The sequence below is a fragment of the Anomalospiza imberbis genome, chromosome 15, assembly GCF_031753505.1.
Source record: "Anomalospiza imberbis isolate Cuckoo-Finch-1a 21T00152 chromosome 15, ASM3175350v1, whole genome shotgun sequence".
In the NCBI taxonomy this organism is placed as follows: Eukaryota; Metazoa; Chordata; class Aves; order Passeriformes; family Viduidae; genus Anomalospiza; species Anomalospiza imberbis.
The window spans coordinates 4157716-4185395 of NC_089695.1; the positions used below are offsets into that span (position 1 = coordinate 4157716).

General features: G+C 40.3%; 1 protein-coding gene across 4 annotated transcripts in view; it reads left to right on the top strand.

The window, feature by feature from the left end:
• SLIT3 (slit guidance ligand 3) overlaps positions 1–27680 on the top strand; it is a 483584-nt gene that overhangs the window by 41805 nt on the left and 414099 nt on the right. For all 4 annotated transcript variants that reach the window (XM_068205597.1, XM_068205596.1, XM_068205599.1 and 1 more), the window contains one exon: positions 14561–14632. In XM_068205597.1, the coding sequence (XP_068061698.1) occupies positions 14561–14632 (72 nt within the window). The remainder of the gene's footprint in view (positions 1–14560; positions 14633–27680) is intronic.

The following is a 27680-nucleotide window of genomic DNA, read 5'->3' on the forward strand; positions in this document are numbered from 1 at the left end:
ATTGCCTGGAGTTGCCCCGTTTGATCCTGCTCTGGAGGGAGGCTGGATCCCCTCTCAGTTGTACCCTGGGGGTGTTCACTAACCCTTCCTACAGAGGGCACAAATCAGACTCTTCAAAGGCATCTCCAATGAATGCATCAACCCCCCAAGCAGCTGAGAAACCCAGGTGGAAAAGGTGGAAGGCTGGCAGAGGTGTTGAGGAGGATGATCCATCCTTGCCCTGTGTGCAGCTGCACATTGGCACTGCTGGAAATGGGATGTGGAGCTGGCTGGGCTCTAAGTCAGCCCCAGGAATGGAGATTTGATTTTCACCTGTTGGAAGAAACTGAACTGCCTCTCTTTCCCAAATCTAATTCTGCCCCAGCTTGACCTAGCTGACCACCTCTTGTCTCAGGGATGTGCTGTCCTTTCCCTGGAGAGGGCTGAGGTGCTTTGGCAAGCCCTGCTGTTTTATCATGCCTGGAGCAGAGGAATTTAATGGTCTTCCAGCTGCCCTTCACCCCTGCAGGAGCTCACACTGGCTATCTGACTTTAGAGGAGACCTGGCAAGTCACCAGTATGGAATTCCTGTTTCTTATAAGATGTGTTTAACAAAAGCCAGGCAAAATCAGCATCTTCCCTGAGGAATGTGAATTATAACAAGAAGATAAAATAATAAATACATATTTTATTCCTGAGATATGATGGGAACTGCTATGCAAGATGCAAATGGTGGATTGCTGAGCTGTGTGGTTGATATTTTACCTTTAGAATCACACAGGACAGAACCAGTAGTGAGGACAGAGTAGCTCTTGTGGATCTATATGGGGCAATGTGTGGCTACAAATAAAAGGATAAAAGAGTAAAATAGATATTGGCAGATGGAATGTGAGTGGTGCACTTCAGTCAGCCACGGGGGAGGAATGCAGGTATTGCCTCCAGTCTCACCTTGTCTTGAGCTGACAGCTCACCATCGTTAATTCTTGGAAGGAAGGAGGAAGTGCATTAATTGGGTATTGCTTTTGATTCAGCATTATGTGCTGCTCTTGGCTCAAACAGCCAAAATAAATGTTCCCAGGATATGGCTCACATGCTTCCCTTATCTGTCAATACTGTGCACTGGCTGCTCTGGAAGATTTCACTGAGATGTGTTTTTCTTACACTATGTAAGTGCCAGGAGTTGAGAGAAACGTCAGTCCGTCGTGTGAGTGATGTATCAGATATGGTCAGGAATGATTATTGTTCTTTTTTGTTTAAAGGAGCTCTCTTTTTGCTGTTCCCACACTTCAGAGATACAATCAATATAAAACTGGGGGAGGAGAGGGGTTTCCAGCTATTAGTACAAAAAGTATTTTTTTCTGCAAGGGAATGTTGCAAGATGTCTGGTACATACATTTCCATGTAGAGGCAAGATTCCCACAACAGTTCAGGGTGGGAGAAAATACTTGAGTAAGGCCTAGTTCATGCCAGTTCATATGGTGAATAAAGTATTCTGTCATTTATATTAATTTTTCAGAAGAAAGTGTTCCCTTATTTTGGCTGTAGTAGAATGGTAGCAACCAGGAATGATAAATAATTTTCCATGTACTGCGAGCAGTAAATGCACATCCCAAAATGAAGTGTACTTAAAGCTTTAAGAATGTCTTAACATCTTTATAGCCCGAAATATGTGAATTTCCCTTTGAATTTTGTTGATTTCATACCTGTAGCCACCAGTTTTGTCAGTAATCCTAGCAACTCACTGAATTTTCTTCAAAAGATCTGCCACAGGGCTGAGATAACTAGAACCTTGAAACTAGAGAATTCATGTTATTTTTTAGAAAAGCCAAATAAAAATTGATTTTTTTTTTTTACTTAAAATCTAATAATTTGAATTCTGTTTGTGGTTAAAACTGAGTATTGTGTAATATAAATATGCACCAGAATAACCAAGTGGTCTATATTCACACAGAGACACTCCTGTAATGTCCATGCCTCGGTATCTCAAGATTAATTAGTGTTTACCTTCTCCTGCCAATAGGGGCTTTCAGGTAGAACTTGTTTATTTTTGGGGAGACAGAGTGGTTCAAGTGTAAGTATAGATCACTGGTGGAGTAAGACTGTGGTGAAACAACAAAAAAAAAAAAGTAAGAGCTTGAAATGACTTCTAGAAGCAAAACCTGGGTCATTTTCAGATGCCCCCAGTCTGTGTTTTGCTTGTACAGAAAGCCACTGTCCTGTTCAGTGTCTTAATAAAGCTGGCTGTGGTTCTGTTCTAAGTATTTCAGTAGTTTAAACCACATTGTGAAAAGGTCAGCTGATTTTTAGAAGCATCACTGAGAACAACATGACTTACAGAAGTGTAAGGAAAAGCTGAAACATGAAAAAATATATCTGGGGCTTATTTTGGAGGCAGACTTGGTCATTCTGTGGGCACTGGGTACTTGGAAAAGAGCAGGGCTCAGCTGTGTCGTGTGCTCTGATCAGGGTGGTACCTCAAATGAGAGGCATCTGTGGCTTGGATCTTGATGTCGGGGTTTTTTTCCTTATATTAAAAATCATCACTTTAGTTTTTATTGAAATTAATCAATCATTACTGCAAGCATTGAAATATCTATCTTTTCTGCACAGGTGAGGTGTGAATACAGGTTATGTGCTTGAAAATATTTTGTATTTCTTACCATCCATTTATTAAAACCTAAAAATCACCTTTTCCTTTTCCTATGAAATTATGGCAAGGATGTCAATTTGCCAAAAAAAATTCTGCATTTGCTGCACTTGGAGTTTCAGGACTGAAAATAAGTGCAGAGGAATTGAGGAAATCAATCCCCCAGAGAGCCTGACAAAACTTGCTCCACGTGTCAGCTGTGTGATAATGTGGGTTCCTGCACTCCAGACACTTTTATTGGAATTGTGCTTGATGTGAGGGGCACAGGCATTCTGAAATGATAAAAATTTCTTCCTTCTACTGTTGATGAGTGCCTTGCAAGGGTTAGGGCTTGTCCACACAATCTGGAGGTAAAATGGAAAAAAACAGGTAAAAAAGGAGCCAGAGAACCTTGATCAGCTGATGCTTTGTGCACTACCTGATGCTTTGGGTTTCTACTGGACCATCTTTATTTAGTGAAACCAAAAAAAAAAAACCAAAACCAACCACCCAAAAAACACACACCAAAGAAACACCACCACCAAAAAAAAAAAAAAAAAAGTTAAGCCTGTGTTAGTTATAAATTAGTTCAAAGGTGAATCCCTCCCACTCTTTCTTGTCCATGGGTTTTGTCCAAGAACTCTATTTCTGTGTTTATTGTTGAAATGAATTTTAAAATGGTACAGAAGCTGTCACTTTCTTACCCTTTGGGGACTATTCAGTGAATGAAATCATTTTAGGAAACAACTTCTTTGAACATGTGTAAAGGTGCTATTTTCTAATAGGGTATGTGCAATTGGAAAAATGATAGTTCCTAGTTCCTGTATTTATGTCCTGTGGGCTCCTAGAGGGCACTAATACCATCACATTTCATGGCTTGCTCTGTCTGTAGCACATAATTATATAGTTACACATTACTCAGCCATTGCTGGACAGCCAAGCCCTTGGTTATGACTGGTCCAGGAGCAAACCTTTTATTTCTTTTGCAAACATTATTAAAAAAAATTTAAAAAATTAAAGATTGGGCCTCTTTTCCAAGGGAAGCCATTAGCAGCTCTGTCAATAGGCCAGCACAGGAGGAGTCCAAACACAGGAAAAGTTCAGGGGAGGCTGAGGGCAGTAGCAAGGAGCAGGATGCAATGCTTCAGTGAGAGGGTTTGGTTTGCATTAGTACCTCTGACCAGGGCCACAAAACAGCGAGGTTTATTTTAACAACATGAAAATAAATGAACCTGATTTCATCAAAAACGTTTTTGTAATAGGTCACTGACCCACAAGAACTCATGGAAAAACAAATTTGGGTCTCATTTATGCAGACAAGAGGTTCTGTAACCACAGGATTCTTGAGCTCCCGAAAGCAGTGGTTGCAAAGCAAGCGGGATAAGGACACTTCCACTGCAGTTAGCCATAGTTCAGCTGGAATAGCTGATCAGCCCTGGACATTACATCAGAGCTTTTAAACATTATTCTTTTCTGTGGCTTGTTTGTTTGATTTTAGCAGGTTTTTTTATACTTGGTGAAGATTTATGAGGATATTTGCTTAAGCAAAACACTTAAGGATTTAGCAGTCATTTCTTCCAGATCTGTAGGAAATGCTTAAGTGTCTGTGTTACTGTTGGGTAAGAACTGCTGCATCTGTGGTCTGGAATTATTTGGGTGAACTTTATTTAGCTTAAATAATTTCATCAAAAGGGTTTTGCTTCTTTGAGCTTCCTCATATTAGAGGATTATGCTGCTTGAAATACCATAAGTGTTGGCTGAATTTCATGCTGTGGAGCACAGCAATCCTTAAATAATCCTGCTCCTGAGCAAACAATGATGAATTCAAAGCACTTAACCTCCTTTTGTTCTTGGAGAATACATGAATACGCAGGTCTTGAAGTCTCTCTGCCATGGATCAGATCAGCACAGTCTTGACTTTGCTTTTCCTGTGGCACAACTCCATTTTAGCTGTGTCTGTTGAACTGGAGCTCCCCTCAAGCTTCACCTTCCTTCCACATGGAACAGAACAAACCAATCCATGTTGGCTTATAGCTAGCTTCATGTTAGTGTCATGTTCTCAGTTCCTTGGAGATAATCTCTTCTCTGGATCTTTCTGGTTGTGTCAGGGTGTTCTAATATGAGGATCCCCAAAAAAAGGGATTTTAGGGTTCATGCAGGTGTTATGGATGCTCCATGTGCATTTGCATGCTTGTATTTGGTGACTCTGAGTGGAATAGATGTTCTGCAGTATGCTGGGAATACAGGAGAGAAATGGGAGCTGCTGGGTGCTGAAACACCTCAGAACAGCTGACCTCTGCATTTGAAAGCCTTCTGGGAAAGCAGGAGTGGATCAGAGTAGCTATCACAGAAGCTGGGCACTCTGTTTCAGACAAGGTGGATTTTGTGGCTGGTTACTCTCTGGCTTCCTCAGGAGAGGATGTCCTTTGGCTGAGTTGTGACAGGTAATTCCACTGCTGACAGAGCAGTTGAGACCTGTTTCTATTTGATCTCTTTGAGTAGGGAAACGCTTTATTGGTATTGGCTTTTTGCTTGTCACATTGGACTCAAGTGTGCAGTGCTCTCTTTGTGCCACTTCATCATTTCCTTATTCAATTCCACTGGCTTGGGAGGCTGGAGCCTTTTTTTAAGCATCCACTTTGATTTCAGCAGGAGATGATCCTGCAAGTCTTCCTTTTTCCCTGGTTCTGCTTGGCACAGATTCCTGGGAGAAGGAGCACCACAGTGCCCTGAGCATTCCTTACTATATATGGATGGTGTGGGGAGCAGGGCTGGTGTTGCCTTCTTCAAACAGGAGCAGGGTTCTGTTCCTTCTGCTGAAAATTATAATTATAGTTGTACTTAGACGTTTTCCTGCTAATTGTTCACAGCAATTTCTGACTTCTAGAAATAATAGAAACTTTTAAGGCTTGTCAACAGGGGTAGCATGGCTTGGAGATGTGAGTGCTAAAACTTATTTTTCCTTTCTTCACAGGCTTTCAGCCCTGACCTGGAGAGATTACTCACTGGTGTAAAAAAAATTTAGTCATGTCATTGTTACTGTCTTTACAAAAACTAATGAAATATTAAAATATATGGACATTTAGGGGTACTCCAGTAGATTATGTTTCTTGGATTATGTTCCTGTTCTTTTCACAATAGTCAGTGGAGTAATGAAAAAGTAACCCTGTTTTTATCATTCTATATGAGTGTTTTGAAGTTACACAGTGTGAGTTCCTAATTTTTTCTGATTTGAAATAGGAGAGCTCTCTAAAAGCTTTTCAGAAACTGAGAAGCTTCAGCAGAGACCTTGGATCAAGCTTTTTTTGCTTCTTTGAATGATAGTTAAAAGAAATTAGTAATTTTTGTACATTAAAGTCTTCTGCAGATAGGTATAAGCTGCTATACTGCATGTAGGTAGCTCAGTAGTTCTGTAAATTTGCTACTGTGTTAAGAGACTGGGCATACACCTCTGCTTGCCTCTTCTGGATTTAAAGGATTTTCTTGCTGTTGCTGTTGTCACCAATAAACACTCTGACACTTCAGTCTTTATTCTCATCTTCACTTGGGTTGGTACTAAGGTTTCTGTCCGTTTCTATATCACTTTAGGGCATTGATTGGATTGCAGCTTTTGATGATCACGGGAATGCAATTAGGATGTCTTTGTCTTTTCATGTTGCTTTTGGGAAAAGTTGAAATTTAAACCTGCTCCTCCTGCTTCCCTTGCCAGTGTTAGTAGTTTGTTCCTAGCCAGAGATCGTCTGTTTAGTTCTGTCCTCCATCCTCATGTCAGATTTTTTCATGAGGCGATACTTGGGAAAGAAAAAAAAAAAAGAGGATTCTGATATTGAAAGCTATGAAGTGTTACAGAGCCACAGTTCCTGTGCTGCTGAAATGCACAGACATGTACTCTGCACTTCTGAGAGAGGGGAGGTAATCTTTCTCAGTCTAATGAGAAGTTGGTAATAAAGGTTATTACTTGTGACAGCTTTGAAAATGTGACCCAGGACCACCCAGCCTGCTAAGTTTGTAATAAGGGATCTCAAAGTTGTAACTATTATAAACAGTTTTCCTTCAAAAAATGGTCCCTTAGCAACTTGCAGTGGTATCTCTCCCAGTTTTTTGTAAAAGCTTCTGAAATACCCCATCACGTGGATGAAGAAGTTCATTTATCCCACACCATAATCCTGTAATATGGTTGTTCTGGGCTTCCTCCGAGTGCCCTTATTGAAATTCCATTATAGATCGTCTGGCTTTATTTCCTAGGGCAGTAATATAAAGAGGTGATGACAGAAAGTAATGGATAAGGTTGACTTTTTTTACTGGGTGCTGCATCTTGACTGTTTTTCCTTACCAAGAGGAAGTGATACGGAGCAAAGGAGAAGTTACGTTAATGATCACAACGGATTTCTTGACTCTAATAGGATTTTCTGGTGAAACCATTGCAGGCAGTTGGCTGTGCTCCTGTTCCTGCTTCCCAAGCCAGTGCTTCCAAAGAAAAACTTAGTTACTCCTTGGAGTTCAGTAACTCCTGTCTTTCTGTTTGAGTCTTTTATACATTAAGTCATTTTTATTGCTTATTGGTTCTGCCCAAGCTTGTGATGTAACCACTTCTTCCTTAAAGTAACTTGTAGGAACTCTTACAATTTCATCATGTTCCCCAAGCCACATCTCCAAGGATCACGCCATAGAGCTCTTGACAGCAAAGGAGAAAAAGGGACCTTGCTTAGTGCCAAAAGGGAGACCCAGATGTTTTGAGTGTGAAATAAAAGAAATGGACAAGCTGGTCAGTGAACCCAAAGTTTCTTGGATAATTTCTGGATATTAAAGGCTGAAGTAGCAGGGCTGCTCCTTTAAAGCTACCCATTAAAATTTTTAAAACCACTGTAGTTTTTATTTTTCTGTTGGAGAATGAATTGTGTAATAGGCAGCAATGTGAATATGGATGTTAAACTTGAAAGTTGAACTTGTGTGGAAAGGAACTGAATGCTACTTACTTCATGAAAAATATGAAGTGCTTTGATCTGGGTCGAAGCTGGCAATTCTCAGTAGAAAGGCAGACAGGATTTGGAGGCTAATGGGTATCACACATTTGGGGGGGTTAAAACCAGGTAATTGCTCTATTTGGAGACAATAATAAAACTGTCAGGTTTAAGTCAGAGCCTGTGTATCAGCTTAAACTTCTGAGTGGAATGTGGTCACTAATATTAGTATAATACTACAAGATATTGTAAATGGAAAACAAAGATGTGCAGAAGAGATTTTTGCTTTGAGATTATCTAGCAGAGCCAGATCCTTTGCTTCTTTTCCTCCACAGCCATGTAAATGTGGTGATTTATGCTCAGGCCTTGAGTATTTGCAGCTTGACTGAAGTAACTGATGTTATGGTATTCAAAATTTTCAAACCTAGTCAGTGGCATAATGAGAAATCAAATTGCATTGGAAAACTGCACAGTTTGCCCAGTTTGAATAAATAATACTTGCAGTGCTTTTACTTTGGGCTTTCATGTTGATTCCATAGTCCGTGGGAAGCAGGCAAGTGTCTCTTTGAAGGGACTTTGAAGGAGGAAACTTCTCGTGGATTAAGTGAACATCAGCTCACTGAAACTTTGCAGAAAAGGGGGTTTGGGTTTTCTCTGATTTGTTTCTTACTCAGAGTAAAATTGTCCTGAGGCTGTGAGAACAAAACGTGAAGCTGAAAATGCTCTGTCTCAAAATACTGGCTGAAATTATATTTGTGTCTTAATGTTGCTTCTCAGACCCTCTCCTTGTACACCTTGCATTTTAATGAATGAGAAGTCAAAGATTGTGATTGCACTGAAGCTTTTTCATATTATCCAAACTAATTGTATAAGAAATGCATAAGTCTGATATTTTAGATGTTCTTTTTACCTGGTTATTGGATTTCTGAACCCTGAAATTCCTCTGAACCTTCTAAAGGCTTGCTCAGTTGCTATTAGCCCTGAGAAGGAAGGGAGGTTCTGCATGTGAGGGATGGAACACTGCAGGATTGTTGGAATGTCTTCTCCTTCGTTTGCAGTAGCAAAGAACCTGGTTTAGATTCTTCTTGCAAAAAGATGAAAATAGCTGCAAGTTGAGCAATGTTCTCTTTCTGCTTCTATATGCATTTTGTTCATTTCCATCTATGCTGATCATGCCTTCAGTAGAGATTAAATTTAGCTCCTCTTTGCTCTTATTGTGAGTGGATCTCTGTGATTCAACAGAGCCGGAATTGGATGTGACCCTTCCAGAGGTGTGAGCGTGAGGGATGTAGCTGAAATCAGTACCCACAGAAAGTTTCTCCTCCAGGAAAAGATGACCTCTGCCTTGAGAACAAATTGAAAACTTTCCTACCTATTTTGAGAATTTTTTATTCTCCCAAAAGTTATCCAGAAGAAAAGGAATAAAGCAAAATTATAATTAATATTAGAAAGTGTAGGTCTTTAGCTCCATTTTTTCAGAGAATGATCCTGATAAACATCTTCAGTCTTCCTCCAGTCTGGTAGCATTATTTCTTTCCAGGCTTCAATGGTTTTTTCACTCTGTGTTTTAATAATCATGGGAATCTTAATAGTTAAGTTTCTCTCTTATCCCAGCTTCAGACAGAGGAAGGAATATGATTAGCCTGGTTGGAGCCAGGAAGGCAGGAATTTCACAGTTAATAACTTCTCCATTGTTTTTTTAAGGGCCCTTGATATTCTGTGATTGACACCGAGGTTGTTTCCCTCTCCCCCTTTGCCTTCAGGACACAGGAGCCCCCAGGTGGGCAGCAGGCTGAGGGAGCAAGGGGACAACCTGGCACTTGTTTATATATACAAGCAGAATATTTCTGGGAGGTGAGAGGAAGTGTTGGAACAGTATGTTTGATGCTGCGTGGGGCTGCTCTAAAGAGAACATAATAAACCAGAGGACAGCATTGTATGCATGGACTTAGAAAGGTCACAAATTCTGTAAGTCTGCATTTTGATCCGTTTGAGTTACAAAGAAAGAAAATGCAGTTTGTAACAGGATAAAACTGTGAAGTACAGACATTTATGTGGTCATTTTATAAGAGAAGTCAACACCCAATATTAAGAATTAGTAAGCAGCTACTTTTAAGAATGTGCCAGTGATACATAATAATTTCAGAAGTAGCAATATTTGACTTTTACACCGAATTCCTGCAGACAGGAGTATGGGCTTTTAGCTTTTATCTGTTACAGCTCCTTAAAGATGTTCCAGCAGAACCAGGGTGAATCTGAGCCTCATGAGAGAGCAGAGTCCTGCTGTGCTGGGCTCCTTGGAGGTGATGGATGGGCTCCTGGAGACCCTTGGCTTGCACATCGAGGACTTTGTGTGCACTTGGTGCCCGGTCAGCTCTATTGGGTCACTTCTGGGGACCTGAGGAGCAGACTAACAAAACAGAACATGCTAAGTTCTATTTCCTGTGCACAGCAGTGGTTAAAGGAGTCTGGAAGATGGAGGGAGCTGCAGTGTGTGGAGATTGTTGACTGCACAGCCAGCATGTGTCTAATCAGAGTTAATAAATTTGACTCAATGCAGGTATTGCCAGAGCTGATATGACTCCTGGAGAGCCTCTCTGCACAGTTCTTCAGCTTCCAGGGGGCTTTATTAGTCTGGGCTCCATGCTGTGCACATCCAGAGCTGCTTCTGATCCAGCACTGGAGCTAATCTGTTCGTGGCAGTAGATGATTATGCATCATTCTGCCCAGTGCTCCGAATTCCCGGAATACTTTGCAGGTCTTATTAGCTGTAAAGCATCCAGTTTGGAATACACTGGAGGCTGAGCAGCTGCATTCCCATCCAGCAGTCCCAGGTCACATAATGTGGACCAGATCTTGGCTGGCTCTGTGCCCCAGGTTCCTCCCTGGCCCTGGGTGTACCTGGGTGCTGGATGATGCTGTGTGCACACACGTCCTGGCTGCTGTGCTCCCAGCCTGAGCGAAGAGCCCAGTTCCAAGGGTTTCTTTTTGTGCTGCATCCCAGGTGGCATTCCTAGTCTAAACAGTCCCAGGGATTTTGTTAGATAATGAAAATTTTTAAAAATTCTACTCTACTGTTCAGATTCACAAAGCTGACCTGACATTGTTCCATGATGTAGCCAGTTAGAGCTGCAAAACTGGCTTGGATTTAAATTAATTTTCCAGGTATGACCTGATGTTGTTTCTATTTTAAGTCACTAATTTAAAATCAGGAATATCTATATTTTTTAATAAAGTACAATCCAGGAACAATGTCCACAGAATAATTTTGTAAAATTCTGTCTCATTTTGTTTGTGAACTTTGTGCAGACTATTTTTCTGTTCTATGGTTTCACCATTTCCAAGATACTTGTTATAAAATCAAAAGTACTGCTGTAATTAAAATTGGACACCTGACAGGATGTAGATTCATGCGGTAATGGGATGGTAACAGGTCTAGGCAAGCAGGGGGCATTTCTGTTCCTGTCTTAGGATCATTGGGTGTGGAGAGGGGCTGCAGCCCTACAGATCCCTCAGTGTGCCCAGCCTGTGCTTTGCACCTCTCCTGAGGTACAGCTCCATCCCTGTGCTGGCATTCCTAAGGCTTGCTTCACCTTGCACTGGAAGTTTCCCTCTCTGTCCTAGAACTGATACTGAGAGGTGAGGATAAAGTCCAGTTCTCGTCAAACGATGTGCTAGGAGCTCTTCCACAGCATTTCATCCGTGTTTGGCACCTCTTTGTCAAACCAGAGGAAACAGTGCTTATAAATGGCCATTCAGAACATTTGGTTTTTTCATTAAATAATCTTTAAACATGCCTCTGTCTCCTTTTTTGGAATTTAAAAACATCCTGTCTGGTACTTTGATACTTCTGTATTGAGGACTTTCTTAATGGCCTTTCTCTCCAGCCCAGGAAGAGAAATAAGAGGTGTAATTGGGATTTTTTCCTAGGCTATTGGTGGCTTTCTGGCACATAATAAATAGGAGCATGTTAAATGTATCCTACATCAAGTATGTCTAAGTTTCTACGAGGTGATCTAGTCTTATATTTCAGTAAGTATTGCAGTAGAAGTTATAATACAGTAGGTGATGTTCAAGAGAAACAACCACCCCCTGTTCATTCCCATAGTTCCCCTGAGAACCAAACTATGAATAAAATGACTTTTGGTGGAAGTTTAAACTTGAAATAAAACTTAGGAAGTGGTGGAAGGTTTGGAGAGTCCCATAGCTTGAAACAAGACATGGATAGACACTTGTCTATCATGGCTAGGCACACTTCAAGTGTTTGGTGTTAAATTAATTTGCTTCATTATCAATTAGTAACATAGCCAGGTGTTAGAGAGCTGCAGGCTCTGGTTTGTGGCAGAAATAAAGCTCACCTGAAGCTTCTGGAGGATGGAATCTGTGCAGGAGCACTGACCAGCAGTGCTGGGGGAGTTTGAAAGTCAAGTTTACATAAGTTAAAGCAAAGGCAGAGTTTCATTGAGTTCTTGGCCTTGACACACAAATTCGGTTTTCTTTCTGCTGCAGTGTAAAAAGAATTTAATTTATAACAATATCATTTAAAAAAAATTAGATCCATACAAAATGTTTAGTGCTAGTGAAGAGCAGCTCAGAGTGTGAGCTTTGCAAGGGTCCTTTGTGGATGTTACTTCATATGATGTTTGAAACAAAATCAATATGGAGGGAACTCCAGGCTGAGATATTAAAATGCTTAGGAGAGTTAAAAAGGGCAGCTGAGAACTTGGTCCCTTTGCTATCACAGTTAGGAGAGTGTTGGCCCATACACATCATAGGAAATAATAGGATGTTCGATCTTCTGGATTAATTTGATAGTAAATTAGAGAAACACCCTTGATATTAGGGTTTTTCCCCCTCTAGGTTGTTTGTGTCACTGCAAGTTGTAAATGTTTCACATCTCATGTTGAAGCTTGCTAACCTGGAAATACGATTTCTTGTTACTACAAATATTTTCTTGTCTGCTTGTTGGTGTGAAACCTCCTGTTCTTGGAATTTAATCTGATTTTGATTAATTTCTTTGACTTAGAACAATAACCATAAGCTCAGCATTTGCGAAATCCTTGCAAGTAAAGAATAATCTTAAAACATATTCCTGGGATGTTGCTTTGAGATGAGTCAGATGACTTTGGGTTGACAGGGCATAATTATGTGTACATTGTGAGATCTGAAATGATAATCAGACACAGGAATAAACATTTGACACCGTGTGTAATAGATGCATTTCACTGGCACTCTTGCATTTTGGATGATAAATAAGTTGATTTTGCTCAGCGTGTCTCAATGACTAGTGGTGGCCTTGGTGGGGAAGGATGGATGAGGAGTGCTAAGCCCTGAATAAATAACTTTTTTGTTATATTTCATCTTGTTATTCTAAAAGATAAACATGATTAACCAAAGTAATGACTCTGATGAGGGCTAAGTAGCACATTACCATCAACCTTGGATTAAATAAGCTTGTTTACTTAGGTACAAAATTGTGAAATGTCACGTGGGTGTAAGGCTTCAAATCTTCTCATATATTTTCTCAGATACAAAATTAGCATCTCTCATATTCTTTAAAGGTTTATTTGCTGTTTTGTTCATTTATCTCAAAAATGTCTTTGAGTAGTTGGTAGAAGCTGCAGGAAGTAACCTCAGCAGATACAAATATTGGTTCTCATGTGGTGTGTGTAATGCACAGTGCTCAGGCTCTGTGAGCCTGCAGATGAAGCCTTTGATCTGTTCTAGGTGTCAGAAAGAGAAGTTGAAATTCCCCTCTCCTCCACCACCCCTTTGTCTCACAAGACACATTCATATGGTGGCCATGTGAAAACTCTGCCATATGAAACCCCACAATGTTAGTTTGATCTCAGGAAGGCCTTTCAATTCCAAAAATTCTTGAATTCTGATAGTGAAATGACTCAGCGTGCAAGAGAACTGGAAAGCAGATATGGGGTGCTAAGTAGCAGTGGGTTTATAAAAGTTCCAGGTGTCTTTGGAGATCAAAACTTCAGCAAAAATAGATCTGCTATCAAAGTTAACCTGGAAGGTGGATTGGGAACAAAGGGGGCACAAAGGCTCATATATGAACTTACAGAACAAGTCAGCTGCCCCTTTATGCAGTGGGGTTGTTTGTGATTAGCTCAGGTCAACTCATCATGCACATAGCATTCGTTAGGACTGTGAGAGCAGGTGACTTTTCATTGAAAAAGAATTCAAGAACAGGATTGTGTCTTACAAGCAGAAGTGCTTGCATATTTTGCAGGGCTCTCACACATTTTCTGGAGAGGAGGCTCATGCTTTTTATAGTTACAGGGCTGGAATAGCTTGCAATGGTTGTTTTCTGAAAACTGGCAAGTTGTCACCAGAGTAAAAACTCATATAGTGAGTGAGTAAAAGGGACTAATGTATAAACACTAATCTGTTCTCTAAAATGTTCCTGGAAGAATCTTCAGGATTAATATTCTATTTCAAATCACCATGTAGTCATCTGGTTACCCATATGTTCATATTTTCTACAACAGTGCTCAGGTTTTCCAAGTGAAGTTTCAAGAAAATTCTTTTAAAAAAGAAATTATGTATACTACAGAAATAATAGTTAATCTGGGAATAATCTTGGTTGGTCAAGTTACTGAATTTACTGTGCCTACTTTTTTTGAAGAAGAATGAAAATCCAGATTCCTGCCAGTAGCTGCTCCTGAGGCACAGCGAGCTGAGTGTATGATTCTCAGTAGGCATCCAGAGGAAAATTTAAAAGTTACGTTTTTGTACTCATCCATATTAAAACTTTGTGGTACCTCTCTCTTGACTCCCCACCTCATGAATGTGGGCAGGTGCTCTACAAATGACACAGTTTGGCTCCTGTATGAGTAAAATGCACAAGGCATCCAATGGCAGATCCATAGCATGAGGTTTAATGCAATGGGAGCTTCATGTGTTTATGCATAATAGAATAAACTTCTTCAGTTGGAAGATAATCTAATCTATTTTTTTCATTCTGATTATAACTGTTTAGGCGTCTGAACAAGAATAAATTGCAAGTTCTTCCCGAGCTGCTTTTTCAGAACACACAGAAGTTAACTCGGCTGTAAGTATAATCTGATTTATTTTTCTGTGGTGTGTTTCTATTTTATGTTCCTTATTGTGCAGATTCACATGTTTGTGTTTTGACTGCAGCGAGAGGTTTAATTTCTGTGATATTAAGCTGCCAGTTAGTCAGGGTTTTTCAGGGGATGTGTTATGTTTGCTTGTGTGTAGTTGTAATTTGGTAGAGCATAAATATCAGAGGGAAGAGAAACCACAAAATTTTTGTTTTCCTCATATATTCACCAGGATGACGTCAAGGTGACTTAATTTGAACTCTCTCTGTAGAGCTACAGAAACCATGGAAAGTATCAGGTTCACATATCTGGTTCAGGCTAGATGTCCACAAAGAGAGGGTACATATATTTATTTTAAAATAATGGAGGTGACTACAAATTCTTTAGTTTGGAAAATTATCCTTTCAAGTAAGTCAAGGCTTTGCCAGAGACACCAGCAAAGTTATGCCTGCTGCCTTGTCAGGCAGGAAGAGGAGAAATTATGGAGAAGAAAATAATTTTTTTCTTTGAAATATAAAAACTGTGTTATAAAATGTTTAGATGGCATCAAGGCCCACTTCAACAGCAAGAGAAGGCTATCATGGACTTGGCATTATTTGTTTTCTGTGGGAGGAGGGAGAGGGTGGTGTTAGCACAATAACTGGATGATTTACAAAATATATATATTTTTTTAAAGTGTATACAAATAAAATTGATGAGCAGGTGCCTGTGTAGTTACTATCAAAAATGAGTCATCTGCCTTCTTAAAGGAGTAGTCAAAAACTGTTTGAAATAATTTTCTGGATCCTGCTGAAGTTAAACTCATGATCCAGACTGGCTTTTTGAAATTTGGTAAAACTGTTCTTTTAATGCTTGAGTTTGTTTATGGAAAATCAGATCCTAAGACTTATGATTTGGTTAGTGAAATTGTGAAGTTATTACAGGGTGGCTGAAAAAGTTCTCCATTCATGTGGAATTTCTATAATTGTTTTAATGCATCAACGTGCAACCAAACAAACCATTTAGACAGTGCAGTAATTTTTTCTTTCTGTGGAAACACAAACCACATGGCGATAGTGCAGATTAATTTTGGAATCAGGTGACTTTAAAGAAGTAGGATCTTGGTTTACGTTTAAAAGAGGGAAGCTGAACAGTGCTGTGCAACAAGCGATATTGAAATTTTGGAGAAATTCTCTAATGAACTTTTGGTGTTGTCCAAACTTGCTCATGAAAAACTGACCAAGTCGATGCCATTATTCTGCAGATGTAAAAAATATATTAAAAAAAAAAAGCTGTATATGTGTTTTAGTCATAAAATCTGCTTGGAAAATCTTTGTTGGACTTGTTTTGCAAGCTTTGTCATGACTTTGAAGTCACTAGGATATATCTGCTGAATTGATTTGCTTGAGCTGAACAATTTGGTTGCATTTCCTAATGTTCTTTGCATGGTTTTGAAACTTTGCATCTTGAAACTCCACTTGAGTGTAAAGTGTGAGCTGGGACGTGGTTGCAGATACCTTAATCTGGTCTCTGGAAGGTGCCAGTTGTATTTTTTTGTTAGAAGAGTTGCTTTACGTGGGTTGCTTGTCTAAGGATATGATGATGCTTTCCAGAGAAAAGCTTTTATAGAGTTTACCTGGATCTCTACAAATTCCAGCTTAACATGTTGAAAATTGCTCTGAGAGTGGTCTCATTGTACCTGGATGTCGTGAGAGGAGCTGTCTGGTAATTTGTGGTTTCCGTGGAATGCTGTGTGTGTTGATAACTTGTGTGCATCTGTCCTCGGGAGCCTCGCACAAAGAACTGAAGGTAGCTGAGGCTGTTCGGTACCACAGAGTGTGCTTTTCAGTAGGTCATGTAATCATGATACATTATAGCCCTTAACAGCAAGGGCAATAATTTTGCTTTTAGAATATAAAGATTGTAATAAAGTAACATAGAATGGAGTGATTAATCTGAATGCTGCGTTCTGTAATGCCTCCCAACGGATGCTGTCGGAACATTTGTCTTTATTCACTGACATTCATTCACTCTTGCTTACTGTTGAGCAGTGCATTAGATAGATCACTTTAACACTGTTTGTCAGAAGAAACTCGCTTTTTCTTTTGAAGATACAAGTGTTATATAAATACAGTGTGTATTATAAGCAAATAAATCTTAGCTCAAGTGAACTGTTACAGTTCCAAGTGTAGTTTGGTTGCGTGTTTTTCCGTCATGGGATAAGAATGAAAAATTTGCTTCCTGCTAGAATTTGTAAAAATACACCCACACATATATATGGTTGGTCTCTATTGTTTCATGTTACTGTCTTGGTCCCACTGCTGGTAGATTCAGAGCTGTTGTTTTTTGCTTCTGCTCTGACTTGTGTGAGTCCAGCAGTGCCCCTCTGCTCTCAGCTGGCTCCGATGCCTGAGTGGATGGGCAGTGGTGCCTGCATTCCTCCCTGCAGCTGCTCTGACCCAGCCTCTCCAGAAGAAAGCAGAGCCGAGAAAGTGATGAAAGGACATAAAAGCACTGAAACAAAAATCTATAAGACAGGCTGATGCAGGGGTGAGGTAGATTCTGTGGAATTTATGAGCAGTGAATTTAAATGAACATTAAAAAGTGTAGATAACGCTGGTCTTAATTTTAATTTTCCATGGTATAGCTATGGTACTTCTCCTGCCATATTTCATATTTTCCAGCTCTTGACTCTGAGTTACTCAGACAAAACTCCATTTTTTTTTTCTCCATAAATATAATCCTCATAAAATAGAAAGTCCAAAAGTCGAATATTTTAATTGTGTAAACTTGCTACAGTTCAAACAACACAAAATTTTTTTTTCAAGAACTAAGTATTTCTGTGCAGTGTGTCCAAAATGTAAGATTTGGGTTTATTCATTGGGCTGAAGAGCTCCTAATCTTGTCCATGGAGGAAATAGAGATGAATTTTGTGATTCTGAAGCTGCCCTCTCCAGCAGGCATGCAGTGAATGTAGCAGTCCATGGCTTTGTTGATGAAGGTAGGATCAAGACTTTTTTTTAAGATAAAGCTAAATGGAATGATGACATTCTAAGTTTGGTGAGAGTGTGAAAATTGAGCATATTCATCATTATGAATAAAATTTGGTGGCGATGGAGTGACTGAGCTGCTTAAACATGCAGGAACTTTGTGTGCTGGAGGGTTTCAGAGAAGACCTGTTAATGTTTCAGGAGTAGTTAAAGGCTGAAAAAGCAACTGAAGGCTTTTCTCAGTGCTCTGTCAGCCAGGCTGAAACCTGGGGCTTTACTGGAGGAACCAGCTTTGTTTCTGTAGGTTGGTATCAGCAGAATCTCTTCAGCCCTGCTGCTGCTGGCAATCAGAATGCAGGACCTGGTTTCACGTCGATGACATGCCTGAAAAGCTGCAGCACAAACCTGGGCGTTCTCATGCTGCTCCGTGTGCACCTGGCTTGGGACAGCAGTGCTGATGTCCCTGCACGCGTCACCAGGTCATGCACGGTGCATTTCCACTGCATCCCCTTTCTTATACCTACTGAAACTGAATTCAGAATGCTTCTCAGATTATAACCTCAACCCTCACTTCAACTCCAGGTCCCTTTGGCTTTTTTCTCCAAGCCTTTCCTGAATTCTGAGCTTCAGGATATCCTTGCATCTTTTACAGGGCTGGTTGGGCTTCGTTGTCACATCTGGTTGATATTACAAGCAGGAATATATCTAGTGAAATAAACCTTAAATGGAATGTGAGGCGTCCCACAAAACGAGTTTCTCATAAGGCTTTAAACCTTTTTCTTCTAGAAAGAGTGGCTTTGAGACTCATGGATTTTGTTTGCTTTGGTTTAGATAAGGGTTTAAGTTTAAGTTGGATGGTGAATGAGCCCTTGATTGGATTCTCTAGTGGAAATGCTTTTCATTGCTCTGTTGCCTTTGCTGCCTAGGTTTTAAAGCTTCTCAACTGTTTTATCTAGGATAATTATCTAATAATTCAAAATGCAGACACTATTAATGAGAAAAGTGAATCAAGGAAAATATATTTTTAATGAATTGAGAAATAAAAGCATGAAATATATTTTTAATGGTTTCAGATACTTACTAATATCTATCCATAAGGAACAGGTATTTTTAATACAGGTGATGAAATGCACAGAAGTATAATAAAATGAAACATGCAGTTTAACAGCTATGAAACTACATTTTGATTTTAAGTCAATTATTTTTTTCTATCCAAAACAACTTGTGAAATTTATCTGCAAAGGTTGTAAGCAAAGATTTGTGCCTACCGGAATCCTGTTTCCTTTGTGTGCAAAGCTGGTGTATAAAATGTTTGTAGTGCATCTGCTTTTCACTAAAAACCAAGTATTCTAGGGGTCCATGAGATACTTATTTATCTTTGAAAACAAAAGGGGGAAACAAGCTCATTTTCCCACAAACACCCTGTCATGTAAGAATATATTTGTTTCATTGTTGAAGCCTCTATACCTCAGGCTAGCTTCTAAGTAGTCATGGTAAAACTCCTTTGTGTGTGTGAAAAAAACCTCTTAGAAGGGCTCTAAACTCAAGTCTTGCAGTGAGAATTAATGTCTCTACCAAATTTATAGCCATGGACCATTTGTTGGGTCTATTTACTTTTAATGAACTGTCTTAGCTGTCGCTTGACTGAGCAAGCCAGGCTCTGGAAACTTAGATACTGAAATCTGACACCAAAGTATCAGGACAGTGGAAGCATCCATTAGACTCTGAAATGAATTTGTTTAATTTTTGAGTACTATCAGAATCTAGATTTTATAGCAAAAATGAGTATTTTAGTATGGGAGCAGAGCCCTGTGATCCTGAACTGGGACAGTTTGGGTCCATGGCTGAATGTGCCCAATTTTCTTGAGTGCTTAAATTTTCTAGTCGTGGTGTCCCAATGTTTAATCATATTCATTTACAGTTATTTCTAAAGTAGGCTTAAGTAGCATGGAGACATTATAGACAAGTTATTTGTTTTAATAAAATGGCATTTGCTCTCAGTGCCAGGAACAGCCATTCAGTAATGAGTTGCTCATGAACGTGGTGTAAGTATTTGCAGCACTGTGAGATTTATCAGAGCTGGATAAGTGGGATGCTTATTTCTTGTCTAGTGGAATATTTTGAAAGTTGATTGATAGATGGGTAAAATAGTGAGTAGGTACTTGCAGCACACAAATTCTGTGAGTAGCCTTAAAAAGGGCCAATATTCAGTTTTAGTAGAATCCCAGAACGGCTGAGGCTGTGTGCTGGGCTGACCCTGGTGGGGCACTGGTGCCCAAAGCTGCTCTGTCACTGCTCTTCTCAGCTGGGCAGGGAGAGAAAATATAATGAAAGGCTTGTGGGGGTGGGATCAGAGCAGAGGGAGAACCCTGACCAGTGTCTGTCGCAGGCAAAGCAGACCTGACTCGGGGATATTAACTTTATTGACAATGAAATCACAGCAGGGCAGTGTTTTATTCTTAGAAATTGTTATTTGCCATCCCTTTCCTTGACTTGTTCACTTCCTTATGATATCAGTGTGTGTGCAGTGTGTGGATTTGATTTTGTGTAAGTAGTTTCCTTGGATGATTCCGGGCAGGAGCAGCTGGAGCTATTTAGTTAGTGCTCTGCATAAGAAGCTGCCCTGGTTAGATGTAAATATGAAGGTGTTCTCACCTTCCCTGTGGGACACTGCTGTGCTGCAGTGCCCAGGTGAGTCTGTGCCTCCTGCCTGGGACTGGACAAGTGCAGTGTGAGTCAGATTTTCTCAATGTCTGCTTTCCTCTGATGCCTATGTAGCTCAGATGTTTATTATAGCAAGGGGCTTGTTGCACATGGCTGTGATTTGCCCAGGATTTGCTGCTGGAAGCCCTCTGAGAAGTGTCACTTGTAACACCTCCTCTCCAGCCCCATCCTCAGCCAGCTCAGACCACCAAACCACAGCTCCTGGTCAAACTCAGCCTCTTTCATCTTGTGGGTGTCATTAGAAGCTGTGCTTGGAAAAGCAACCAGATCATACATTTTCTTAGTGTCCTCTTTATTTGTCTGTTTGTTCTCTTTCTGGAGAGAAAGCTCTCCCAGATTGCTGCCTCAGAGCTCCATTATCATTTCCCATTAAAGCAGGATCCTGACAATTCAATTGTTGCAGGAGTTTGAGTTAGGGTGTTGCCATGACAAAAGAGCATGGGCTTGTAACAGGGTGTTTTTGTGGTTTCATCCACATCCAATAATTGTAGTTTTACTGTGTATAGATCACAGCAGCTCTTTTCAGAAGACAGTAAATAATTACAGTAAGTGTTTGCTGGTCTCTGGGGTGCACTTCTGGCTTGGGAAAGATGTGCATTAGGTCAGGGGCTTGTGCTGCAGATAGCTGGATGACATTTAAACCATTTATCAAGCTGAAGCCATTCTACATCTTTTGGGCTCTGCTTGTAAATAATGTATTTAACCATTTTTTAAATACAAGTACACACCAATTTTATTTGATGAGTCTAAGGATCTTCTGTCTAAATTAGTGCAGAAGAATAATTAAAAATATAAAATATTTTTAAACTTATTATTATTTTGGGAGTAGAAAACAAAGGAAAACATGTTGAAAAGCCAGAAGGCTTCCTCCTCAGTGTTGCCTTTTCCCCTATGTGAAATTGTTTATTTGAAATGAGAGTGTGCAGATGTCTTGTTTCCCCTCTTAAGGGAAGCAGGCACGACTGGGGAAGAAAGGGTGTTTTTTGTGAAAATTACTGCTGGGTTTTAGTGGCGTCTCCCTTCTAAGGAGGGTTCTATTGCCAGCTTCTGTGATCAGGTCATCTTATTACAAAGCTATTTAAGGGAGTTTGTGGCAAAGGATTATACATTTCCAGAAGAAATGCCACACATGCAGATTAAGCATAAGTCTGCTTTGGAAAAAAGTTAGCTCTGTTAGCTGAGTAACTACTGCCTCGCATTTCCAATGTTTTTTGCTTTGCTACTTGAAGGGTGACATCTTTTCATTGATATTCAGCTCAAGAAATCAGGAGGCTCCAAATTAGTGGAATTAATTTGCCATTTAATTATTTGATAATTATTTGCTAGCCTTATCCATGCTGCTGGGTGTCCATTTCCCTGAATGCTGGGGTTTTTAAAGCTCTCTCAGATATATTCAAATTTCAAATCACATGGCTTGGAGATAGAACATTAAAAATACTGTTAATATACTGTAACTGGCTGCTCAAAGCAATCCTGAACTGCAAAATGCTGACACCAAGAGCAGCCTTGTGAACTCACTAAGTCTAGTCCATGATTTTGCATCAACAGAGCCCTTGTAAATAGTTTCTGATGCTTCTTAAAATTTGCCTTATTCTTGGTATCAAACAAGGAATACTGAAAAATTCAGTGTGTGCTCACAATTAGACATTAATTCCCATCAGAGTTCATTCTTTTTGAGAAGATCCTGGAGGTGCTTAGCAAGATCAGGCTTTTCTGAACTTCTGCAGAATCTGCTGCTGCTTTGAGTGAGTCCCAGCAAGGGCAGCTGGATGGGGGCTCCATGGTCAGTCAGCACCTGGAGAGCTGCACACAAGGGTTCTGGGGGTGGCTGTGTGTGCTCTGCCAGCTCTGAAATGTGTCCTCATTAACTGCCTTCAGCTTCTGTCTTCAGAGTGATGAGTTTAAATGAGGGAAAAACAGTGACAGCTTCTGGTTACCAGGGCTTCCTCATGACTGAGCTGTTATGTCTCAAAACACAGCAGTTGTGGGTGGGCATTATTGGCTTGCTGGTTTAGATTAGTCTTCAGAATTTGGGCTTTTTTGCTTCTGTGAGCAGCAGTCCAAGTTCTGTAGCTCCCTGCAGTGCTGGGTTCTGGTTCCTGGGGCTTGATTTGTGGTGGTGGCAGGGCCAGGGAGCTGCTGCTGCTGGTGGCCTCTGCAGGGTGGATTTGTCTGTGGCACTCATGGGCTGCTTTCAAGCCTGACAGAGGATTGAGTGGCTGTGGGTTTGCAGCTGGAGATTAATTAGGTTATATCACAGGTATATTATTACTGGGGGATTCTGACCTGATGGTTTATAGGCAGTTTCTTTTCCGGAAACTGGATAACCCTGGTACTCTGTGCAGCTCTAAGTTTGTCAGGGTCAGATTTACTGCATTTGCTTTGTTAATGTGGCTTTTCTTGGCCTTGCCATTAGAGCTAGTCAGCAAATGTCAGCACATCACGGTGTATTGCACTCAGTATTGCTATATGGATATTGCTTTTCTTGTGTGAAAACTTCCTTTGAATCAATTAGTTGTTATGTGAAAGTTTTTTGCCTTTCCCCTTCGGTCGTGTTCTGAAAAAGCTGAAAAGTGTTTTCCTGAGTGTACAGTGCTTCAGAGCTGCTGGAGTCTTGTCCATGGTTAGAATGAGCAGTGGGAAATTCACTTGTAAATTGTCATTACTGCAACTAGGAGACAATGCAGAGTGAATGTGACTGTCTTTTCTTTCTGGTGAACAGGAGATTAGAATGCATTTGGCATTATTTTCACACTGAGGCAGTTTCCTCACACAAAGCAAATGCAGGAACAGATTGAACTGATGACCTGGAGTGCAGACATCTCATCTACACAACAGGAAAAATATCATAATGATAATGTAAATATTTCTGCTGCTCTCCATAATAGACTGTCATCCTGAGGCCAAAGATGAGTTTACATTCATCGTCTTGTAAAAGTCCTTTCAAATACTTTGGAAATATGTTGCAGATAATGAGAATTTCTTTTAGTGTGTGTGGATAGTGGAAGTAGGGGACATGATCATTGGTGTAGAGATACTAATGAGTGTTAAATTACAAGTGCTGCATGTGAAGTCCTGATTTTCATCAGTGTCTTTAAAAAGAAAAGGCCGTTTCCCATCAGCAGCTTTCTGGCTTCAGCTCTCCTGGTTGTTTCATGGCAGCAGAATCCTGATTTACCTACAGAGATTTATTGCCCAGTCAGAGTGCCCCATAAGTTAAGGGTTTGGTAGGTAAAACGATGAAAGGCCAGATACTTCCTTGTTTTAATTTTCATTTGGTTTTCTTCTTGAAATCTGCAATGTGTACAACGGGAAGCTCAAGTCAGGCTTTCTGGAGCTTTTCCATGTGTTTCACAGGGGTAACAGGCCATGCCTGTTTAAAGTATTTCAGACACTTAAAGGTCTTGAAAATGAAAGCTGCTATCACTTTTAAACGCATTGGGTTTGCTTTTGAAATACAGTCATAAATGATCCAGGATTTCATTTTGATTCCAGTCCCTGCAGTTGGGAGAGCCGTGGGATTGTAGCCTGGGGCGTGTGTGTGCCTGTCAGAAGGGTCAGAAGCTGAACCAGGGGATTTGAGCTGGAGCCTGACACAGCTCCACATCCCCAGTGCAGTCTGCACTGTAAAACTTACAAGGGTAGAAAATATTCATGAAACAAAATTAAAATAACCCATGCAAGTCATTAAACGTTACAGTGCTATGAGAATAGATTGGCAAGGGCGGTTTATCATCATCTTGCTCTCATGACTGAGGCAAGGATGTTGTACAAGGTGTGCCTTTGAACTTCTTTTATTTCTTCACTCAGTGTAACACACTGAAAACAAAAGGTTAGGGCACCATGTGTTATACAAAGTCCATGAGCTGATTTTTAATGTTTCCCTTATATAATACTTTGGAACTTAGTGAGATTATTCAAATATACTGCAATTGCCACTGTTGAATATTGAGATTTTCTACAATGAAAATGCAAATACTATTGAGAAAATTGACTGAAGGATATTTGAAATTAAATACCTACCTTTTGTTTTGCTCTGTTAAACTCCCTGATGGGCTGTTGCTAAAGACATCTATGAAATGCTTTCTTCAGGAAACAACTAATATGAATTTACTCCATTCCTACTGATCTGTGAAGGAATGTTAAGTTTAATGTTTTGAATGGTTTCCATGCATGGTACAACATCAATGCTCGGTGAACTGTGAGGGGAAAAATGCTGACAAGAAAAGCATCCAATATGAAACCAAATATTGTGCTTATACAGTTAGTTTCTTTTGTTGTGAGAGTAATCCTGCATCCTACCACACAGCCACAGGACTAGAACTGCTGTACGTTCTGATAATCATCCCTGGGTCAGCCCTGCCTTGCTGTCCTTTCTGGGACCGAAGAGGGTTGCTGAGTGCCCTGGGACATTCAGTCTCTGAGCCCCAAATTGATTTCTTTACAACAAGCATGTGCACAAAGTGACTGTATCTTCAAAAGCACTGGATGGAATTTTTGCTTTGTTCACCTTGAGTCTGTACTACCCCGCTCTACTTTTTCCCAGTAACTGCTCAACTAACCCCATACCTTAGAATCCCTCACTGGGAGCAGAGCTGATGGTATGTTGTGCTAGGTTTTTTACTTGGACATTTTCTGCCGAAGTGGCAGCTTTTTAGTGTTATTTGATCCTGGAACTTGCTGGTCTATAGGAGGTATTTCTCTAAACCCTTCCCTTCCTTGGCTCCAGAGGCCTCACGTTGTTCCTGCTGTAGGAAGGACTGCACTGGAAACACCACCCAGGGACAGTGCCCTGCATTGGGCTGGCTGCAATAAAACCCCTGAATCCATGTCCTTTGTTGGGAGGACACGATGGCACATCCCTGTGTGAGCCAGGCATCTCAGTGAGGCTGTTCTGGTGTCTGCCATGGGATGGGAAATGCACAGCTGTGTTCCAGAGTGTCCCTGCCTCTGGCAGGAGCCGAGTCAGACTGACATTGCTCAGGTGGGCTGCTCAGTTTGGCCTTTCAAGGCAACATTTGTGAAGTATTTTGATAAAGTGTAATTTACATGCATCAGTAATTACAGGCTCCAGAGGGACCATGGTATTTTTTTCCTGACAGGACGGAAAACAAATTTCCCATAAGCCTGGGGAATGCAACATGCCACTTGCCCCAGTTGGTGGTGAACTTCAAAGGAAAACAATGTTTCTTTTTACTGGCCTCGGGTTTTGCACTATTTTATCTTCAAAACTGGCATTTCAATAGCTTGAAGGGAATTATTTTTCTTCACTGCCTGTTACTCTATTTTTCCCAAATGGCATTGCTGGTTTTTAAAAATGAGGACCACCTCACTCTCATGCAGCTGGAGCTTATTCCAACTTCTCTTTAATGAGGTAAACCCATTTCATTGTGTTTAAATAAGCACATGAACAAAGGGCCAGTTGCTGGCTTGGCCTGTGGATAGCTGTGGCTTACAACAGGCCATGTGTCGGGTGTCAAACTTGGCAAAAATATCAGCTAGACTGTTTTTCACTTTGTACTTAAGGTTTGTAAATAAATACAGTTTTATGGAAAGTGTAAATGATATACCTTTAAAAGTTGAGACTTCTTTATTACCAGTCTGGTTTTTTCACCTCTCTAAATTCACTTGAGAGAGTCCTGGCTTTCTAAATAATGAAATGAAAAGGGGAAAAGGATTCCCCTCTTCCTTTAGGGCACATTAAACATGCCATAAAATATGGAAAAATGAGGACTTGTCACTCTAGCTTGACTCTGTAGCTTTGCCCTGAAAATGAGGAAGGAGTTCAGTTAGCAGAGACTTTCTAAGGCATTTTGTGTGTGTGTGCCCCAGTGTTTGAGTGTCAGACTGGCAGGAAGAATTCCAGAGTGAGCTGCTCTTTGGGCTTTCAGCCTGGCCTCTCCATTATGGATGGTGACCTGAAAGATTACCAGAGTTAACAACTGAGGGGAAACAATTTTTATGCATGAAAATATCCAATATTCATAAAGAAACAAGCTCTAGCAGCTCCCAGTGAATATTCAGGAGCTAGAGGGCTGCAGGGGATGCTGCTGTGTTGAATGGCCTGTGACAATGCTCCTGTGTAACTTTAAACTGCACTTCTTAAATTATGCAATGCTTAGATACTTCACTGAGGTGTTTTTTAAAGTATATTTCCACAAGTGACTTCATCTGCGCAGGTTGGGGAGATTAGCTGGAGAAATAGTCAGTGGCTTGTCTTGGATCAGCAGTCACTGGGTTTTTAAGAGTTTTTTCCCCACTAATGTGCCTGCTTTTTAAGGTTTTCATATTTAGCATTGTGGTAGCCAACACATTTGTTTCTTTCTCCTGTAGAAGGAGATTTTTTTGGTTTTCTTGCCAGAAATATAAGAATATATATACAATAAAGTATAAGAAAGAATGGAGCATATTAACTTCATCAACATTTAACTGGCTGTGTTCTGAGTGGGAAGTTGAACAATATGACCACAGAGGTCCCCTTCAACCTGAAGTATTCTGTGGTTAAATATGTTATTTACAGTATTTAATGCTAGGGCTTGGAAGCTTTTAGCTGGTTCAAGGTTTGGCAGATTGTAGAGTTTTTCTTTTTTGTCCTTCTTCTATTCAGAATGAAAGATTAAATGTAGTAGACAGGATTGTTGTGGGTGCTGGAAGATCCTGTGCCTAAGAGGTGCAAGACTGTGCTCATCATTGTGATGTTAGAGTATGAGATGATGGTTTTCAACTCCCGCAACCCTGGAAAGTCATCAGGAGCCAGAACTGATGAACTGCTGCTGACGAAAGTAAATTTTAGCTGTATCCCACTCTAAACTGTGCTGTTTGAATCCTCTTTTGACATTGACTTTGGTGACCTTTTCAGAGGTAGGATGTGCCTTGGTGTTCAGTGGTTTTGTATTTTATCATCTTGCATCTTACTGTGGGAGGAACTTATTTTCTTTATCCCTTTTGTGAATGTGCCTTGTTTCTGCTTTGCTTAAAAGCAGCCTGTAAAACCAGAGTGCCTGATCTGGGAGGCTGTGGTGTAACACAGGCAAAGAGTTTCTTTTTGAAAACAGTATAGAAAGGTGTCTTGGTTTGAAAAGACAGGAGTCTGTGAAGGAAGGCTAGAATCTCCCATGAAATGGAAAAAGGTAAACCCCCCTCCCTCCGAATTACCACAATGTCAAAATAAAAAGCCTCTCAGGCAAAGATATGGGAATGGGAATAACAGTTCTTTACTAGGAAAAAAGCTAAATAATAATAATAATAATAATAATAATAATAATAATAATAATGAAATTAGTACAGACAAAACTACTTATAGAGTCAGAAACCTGACACCCTGAGGAGTCAGGGTGTTGGT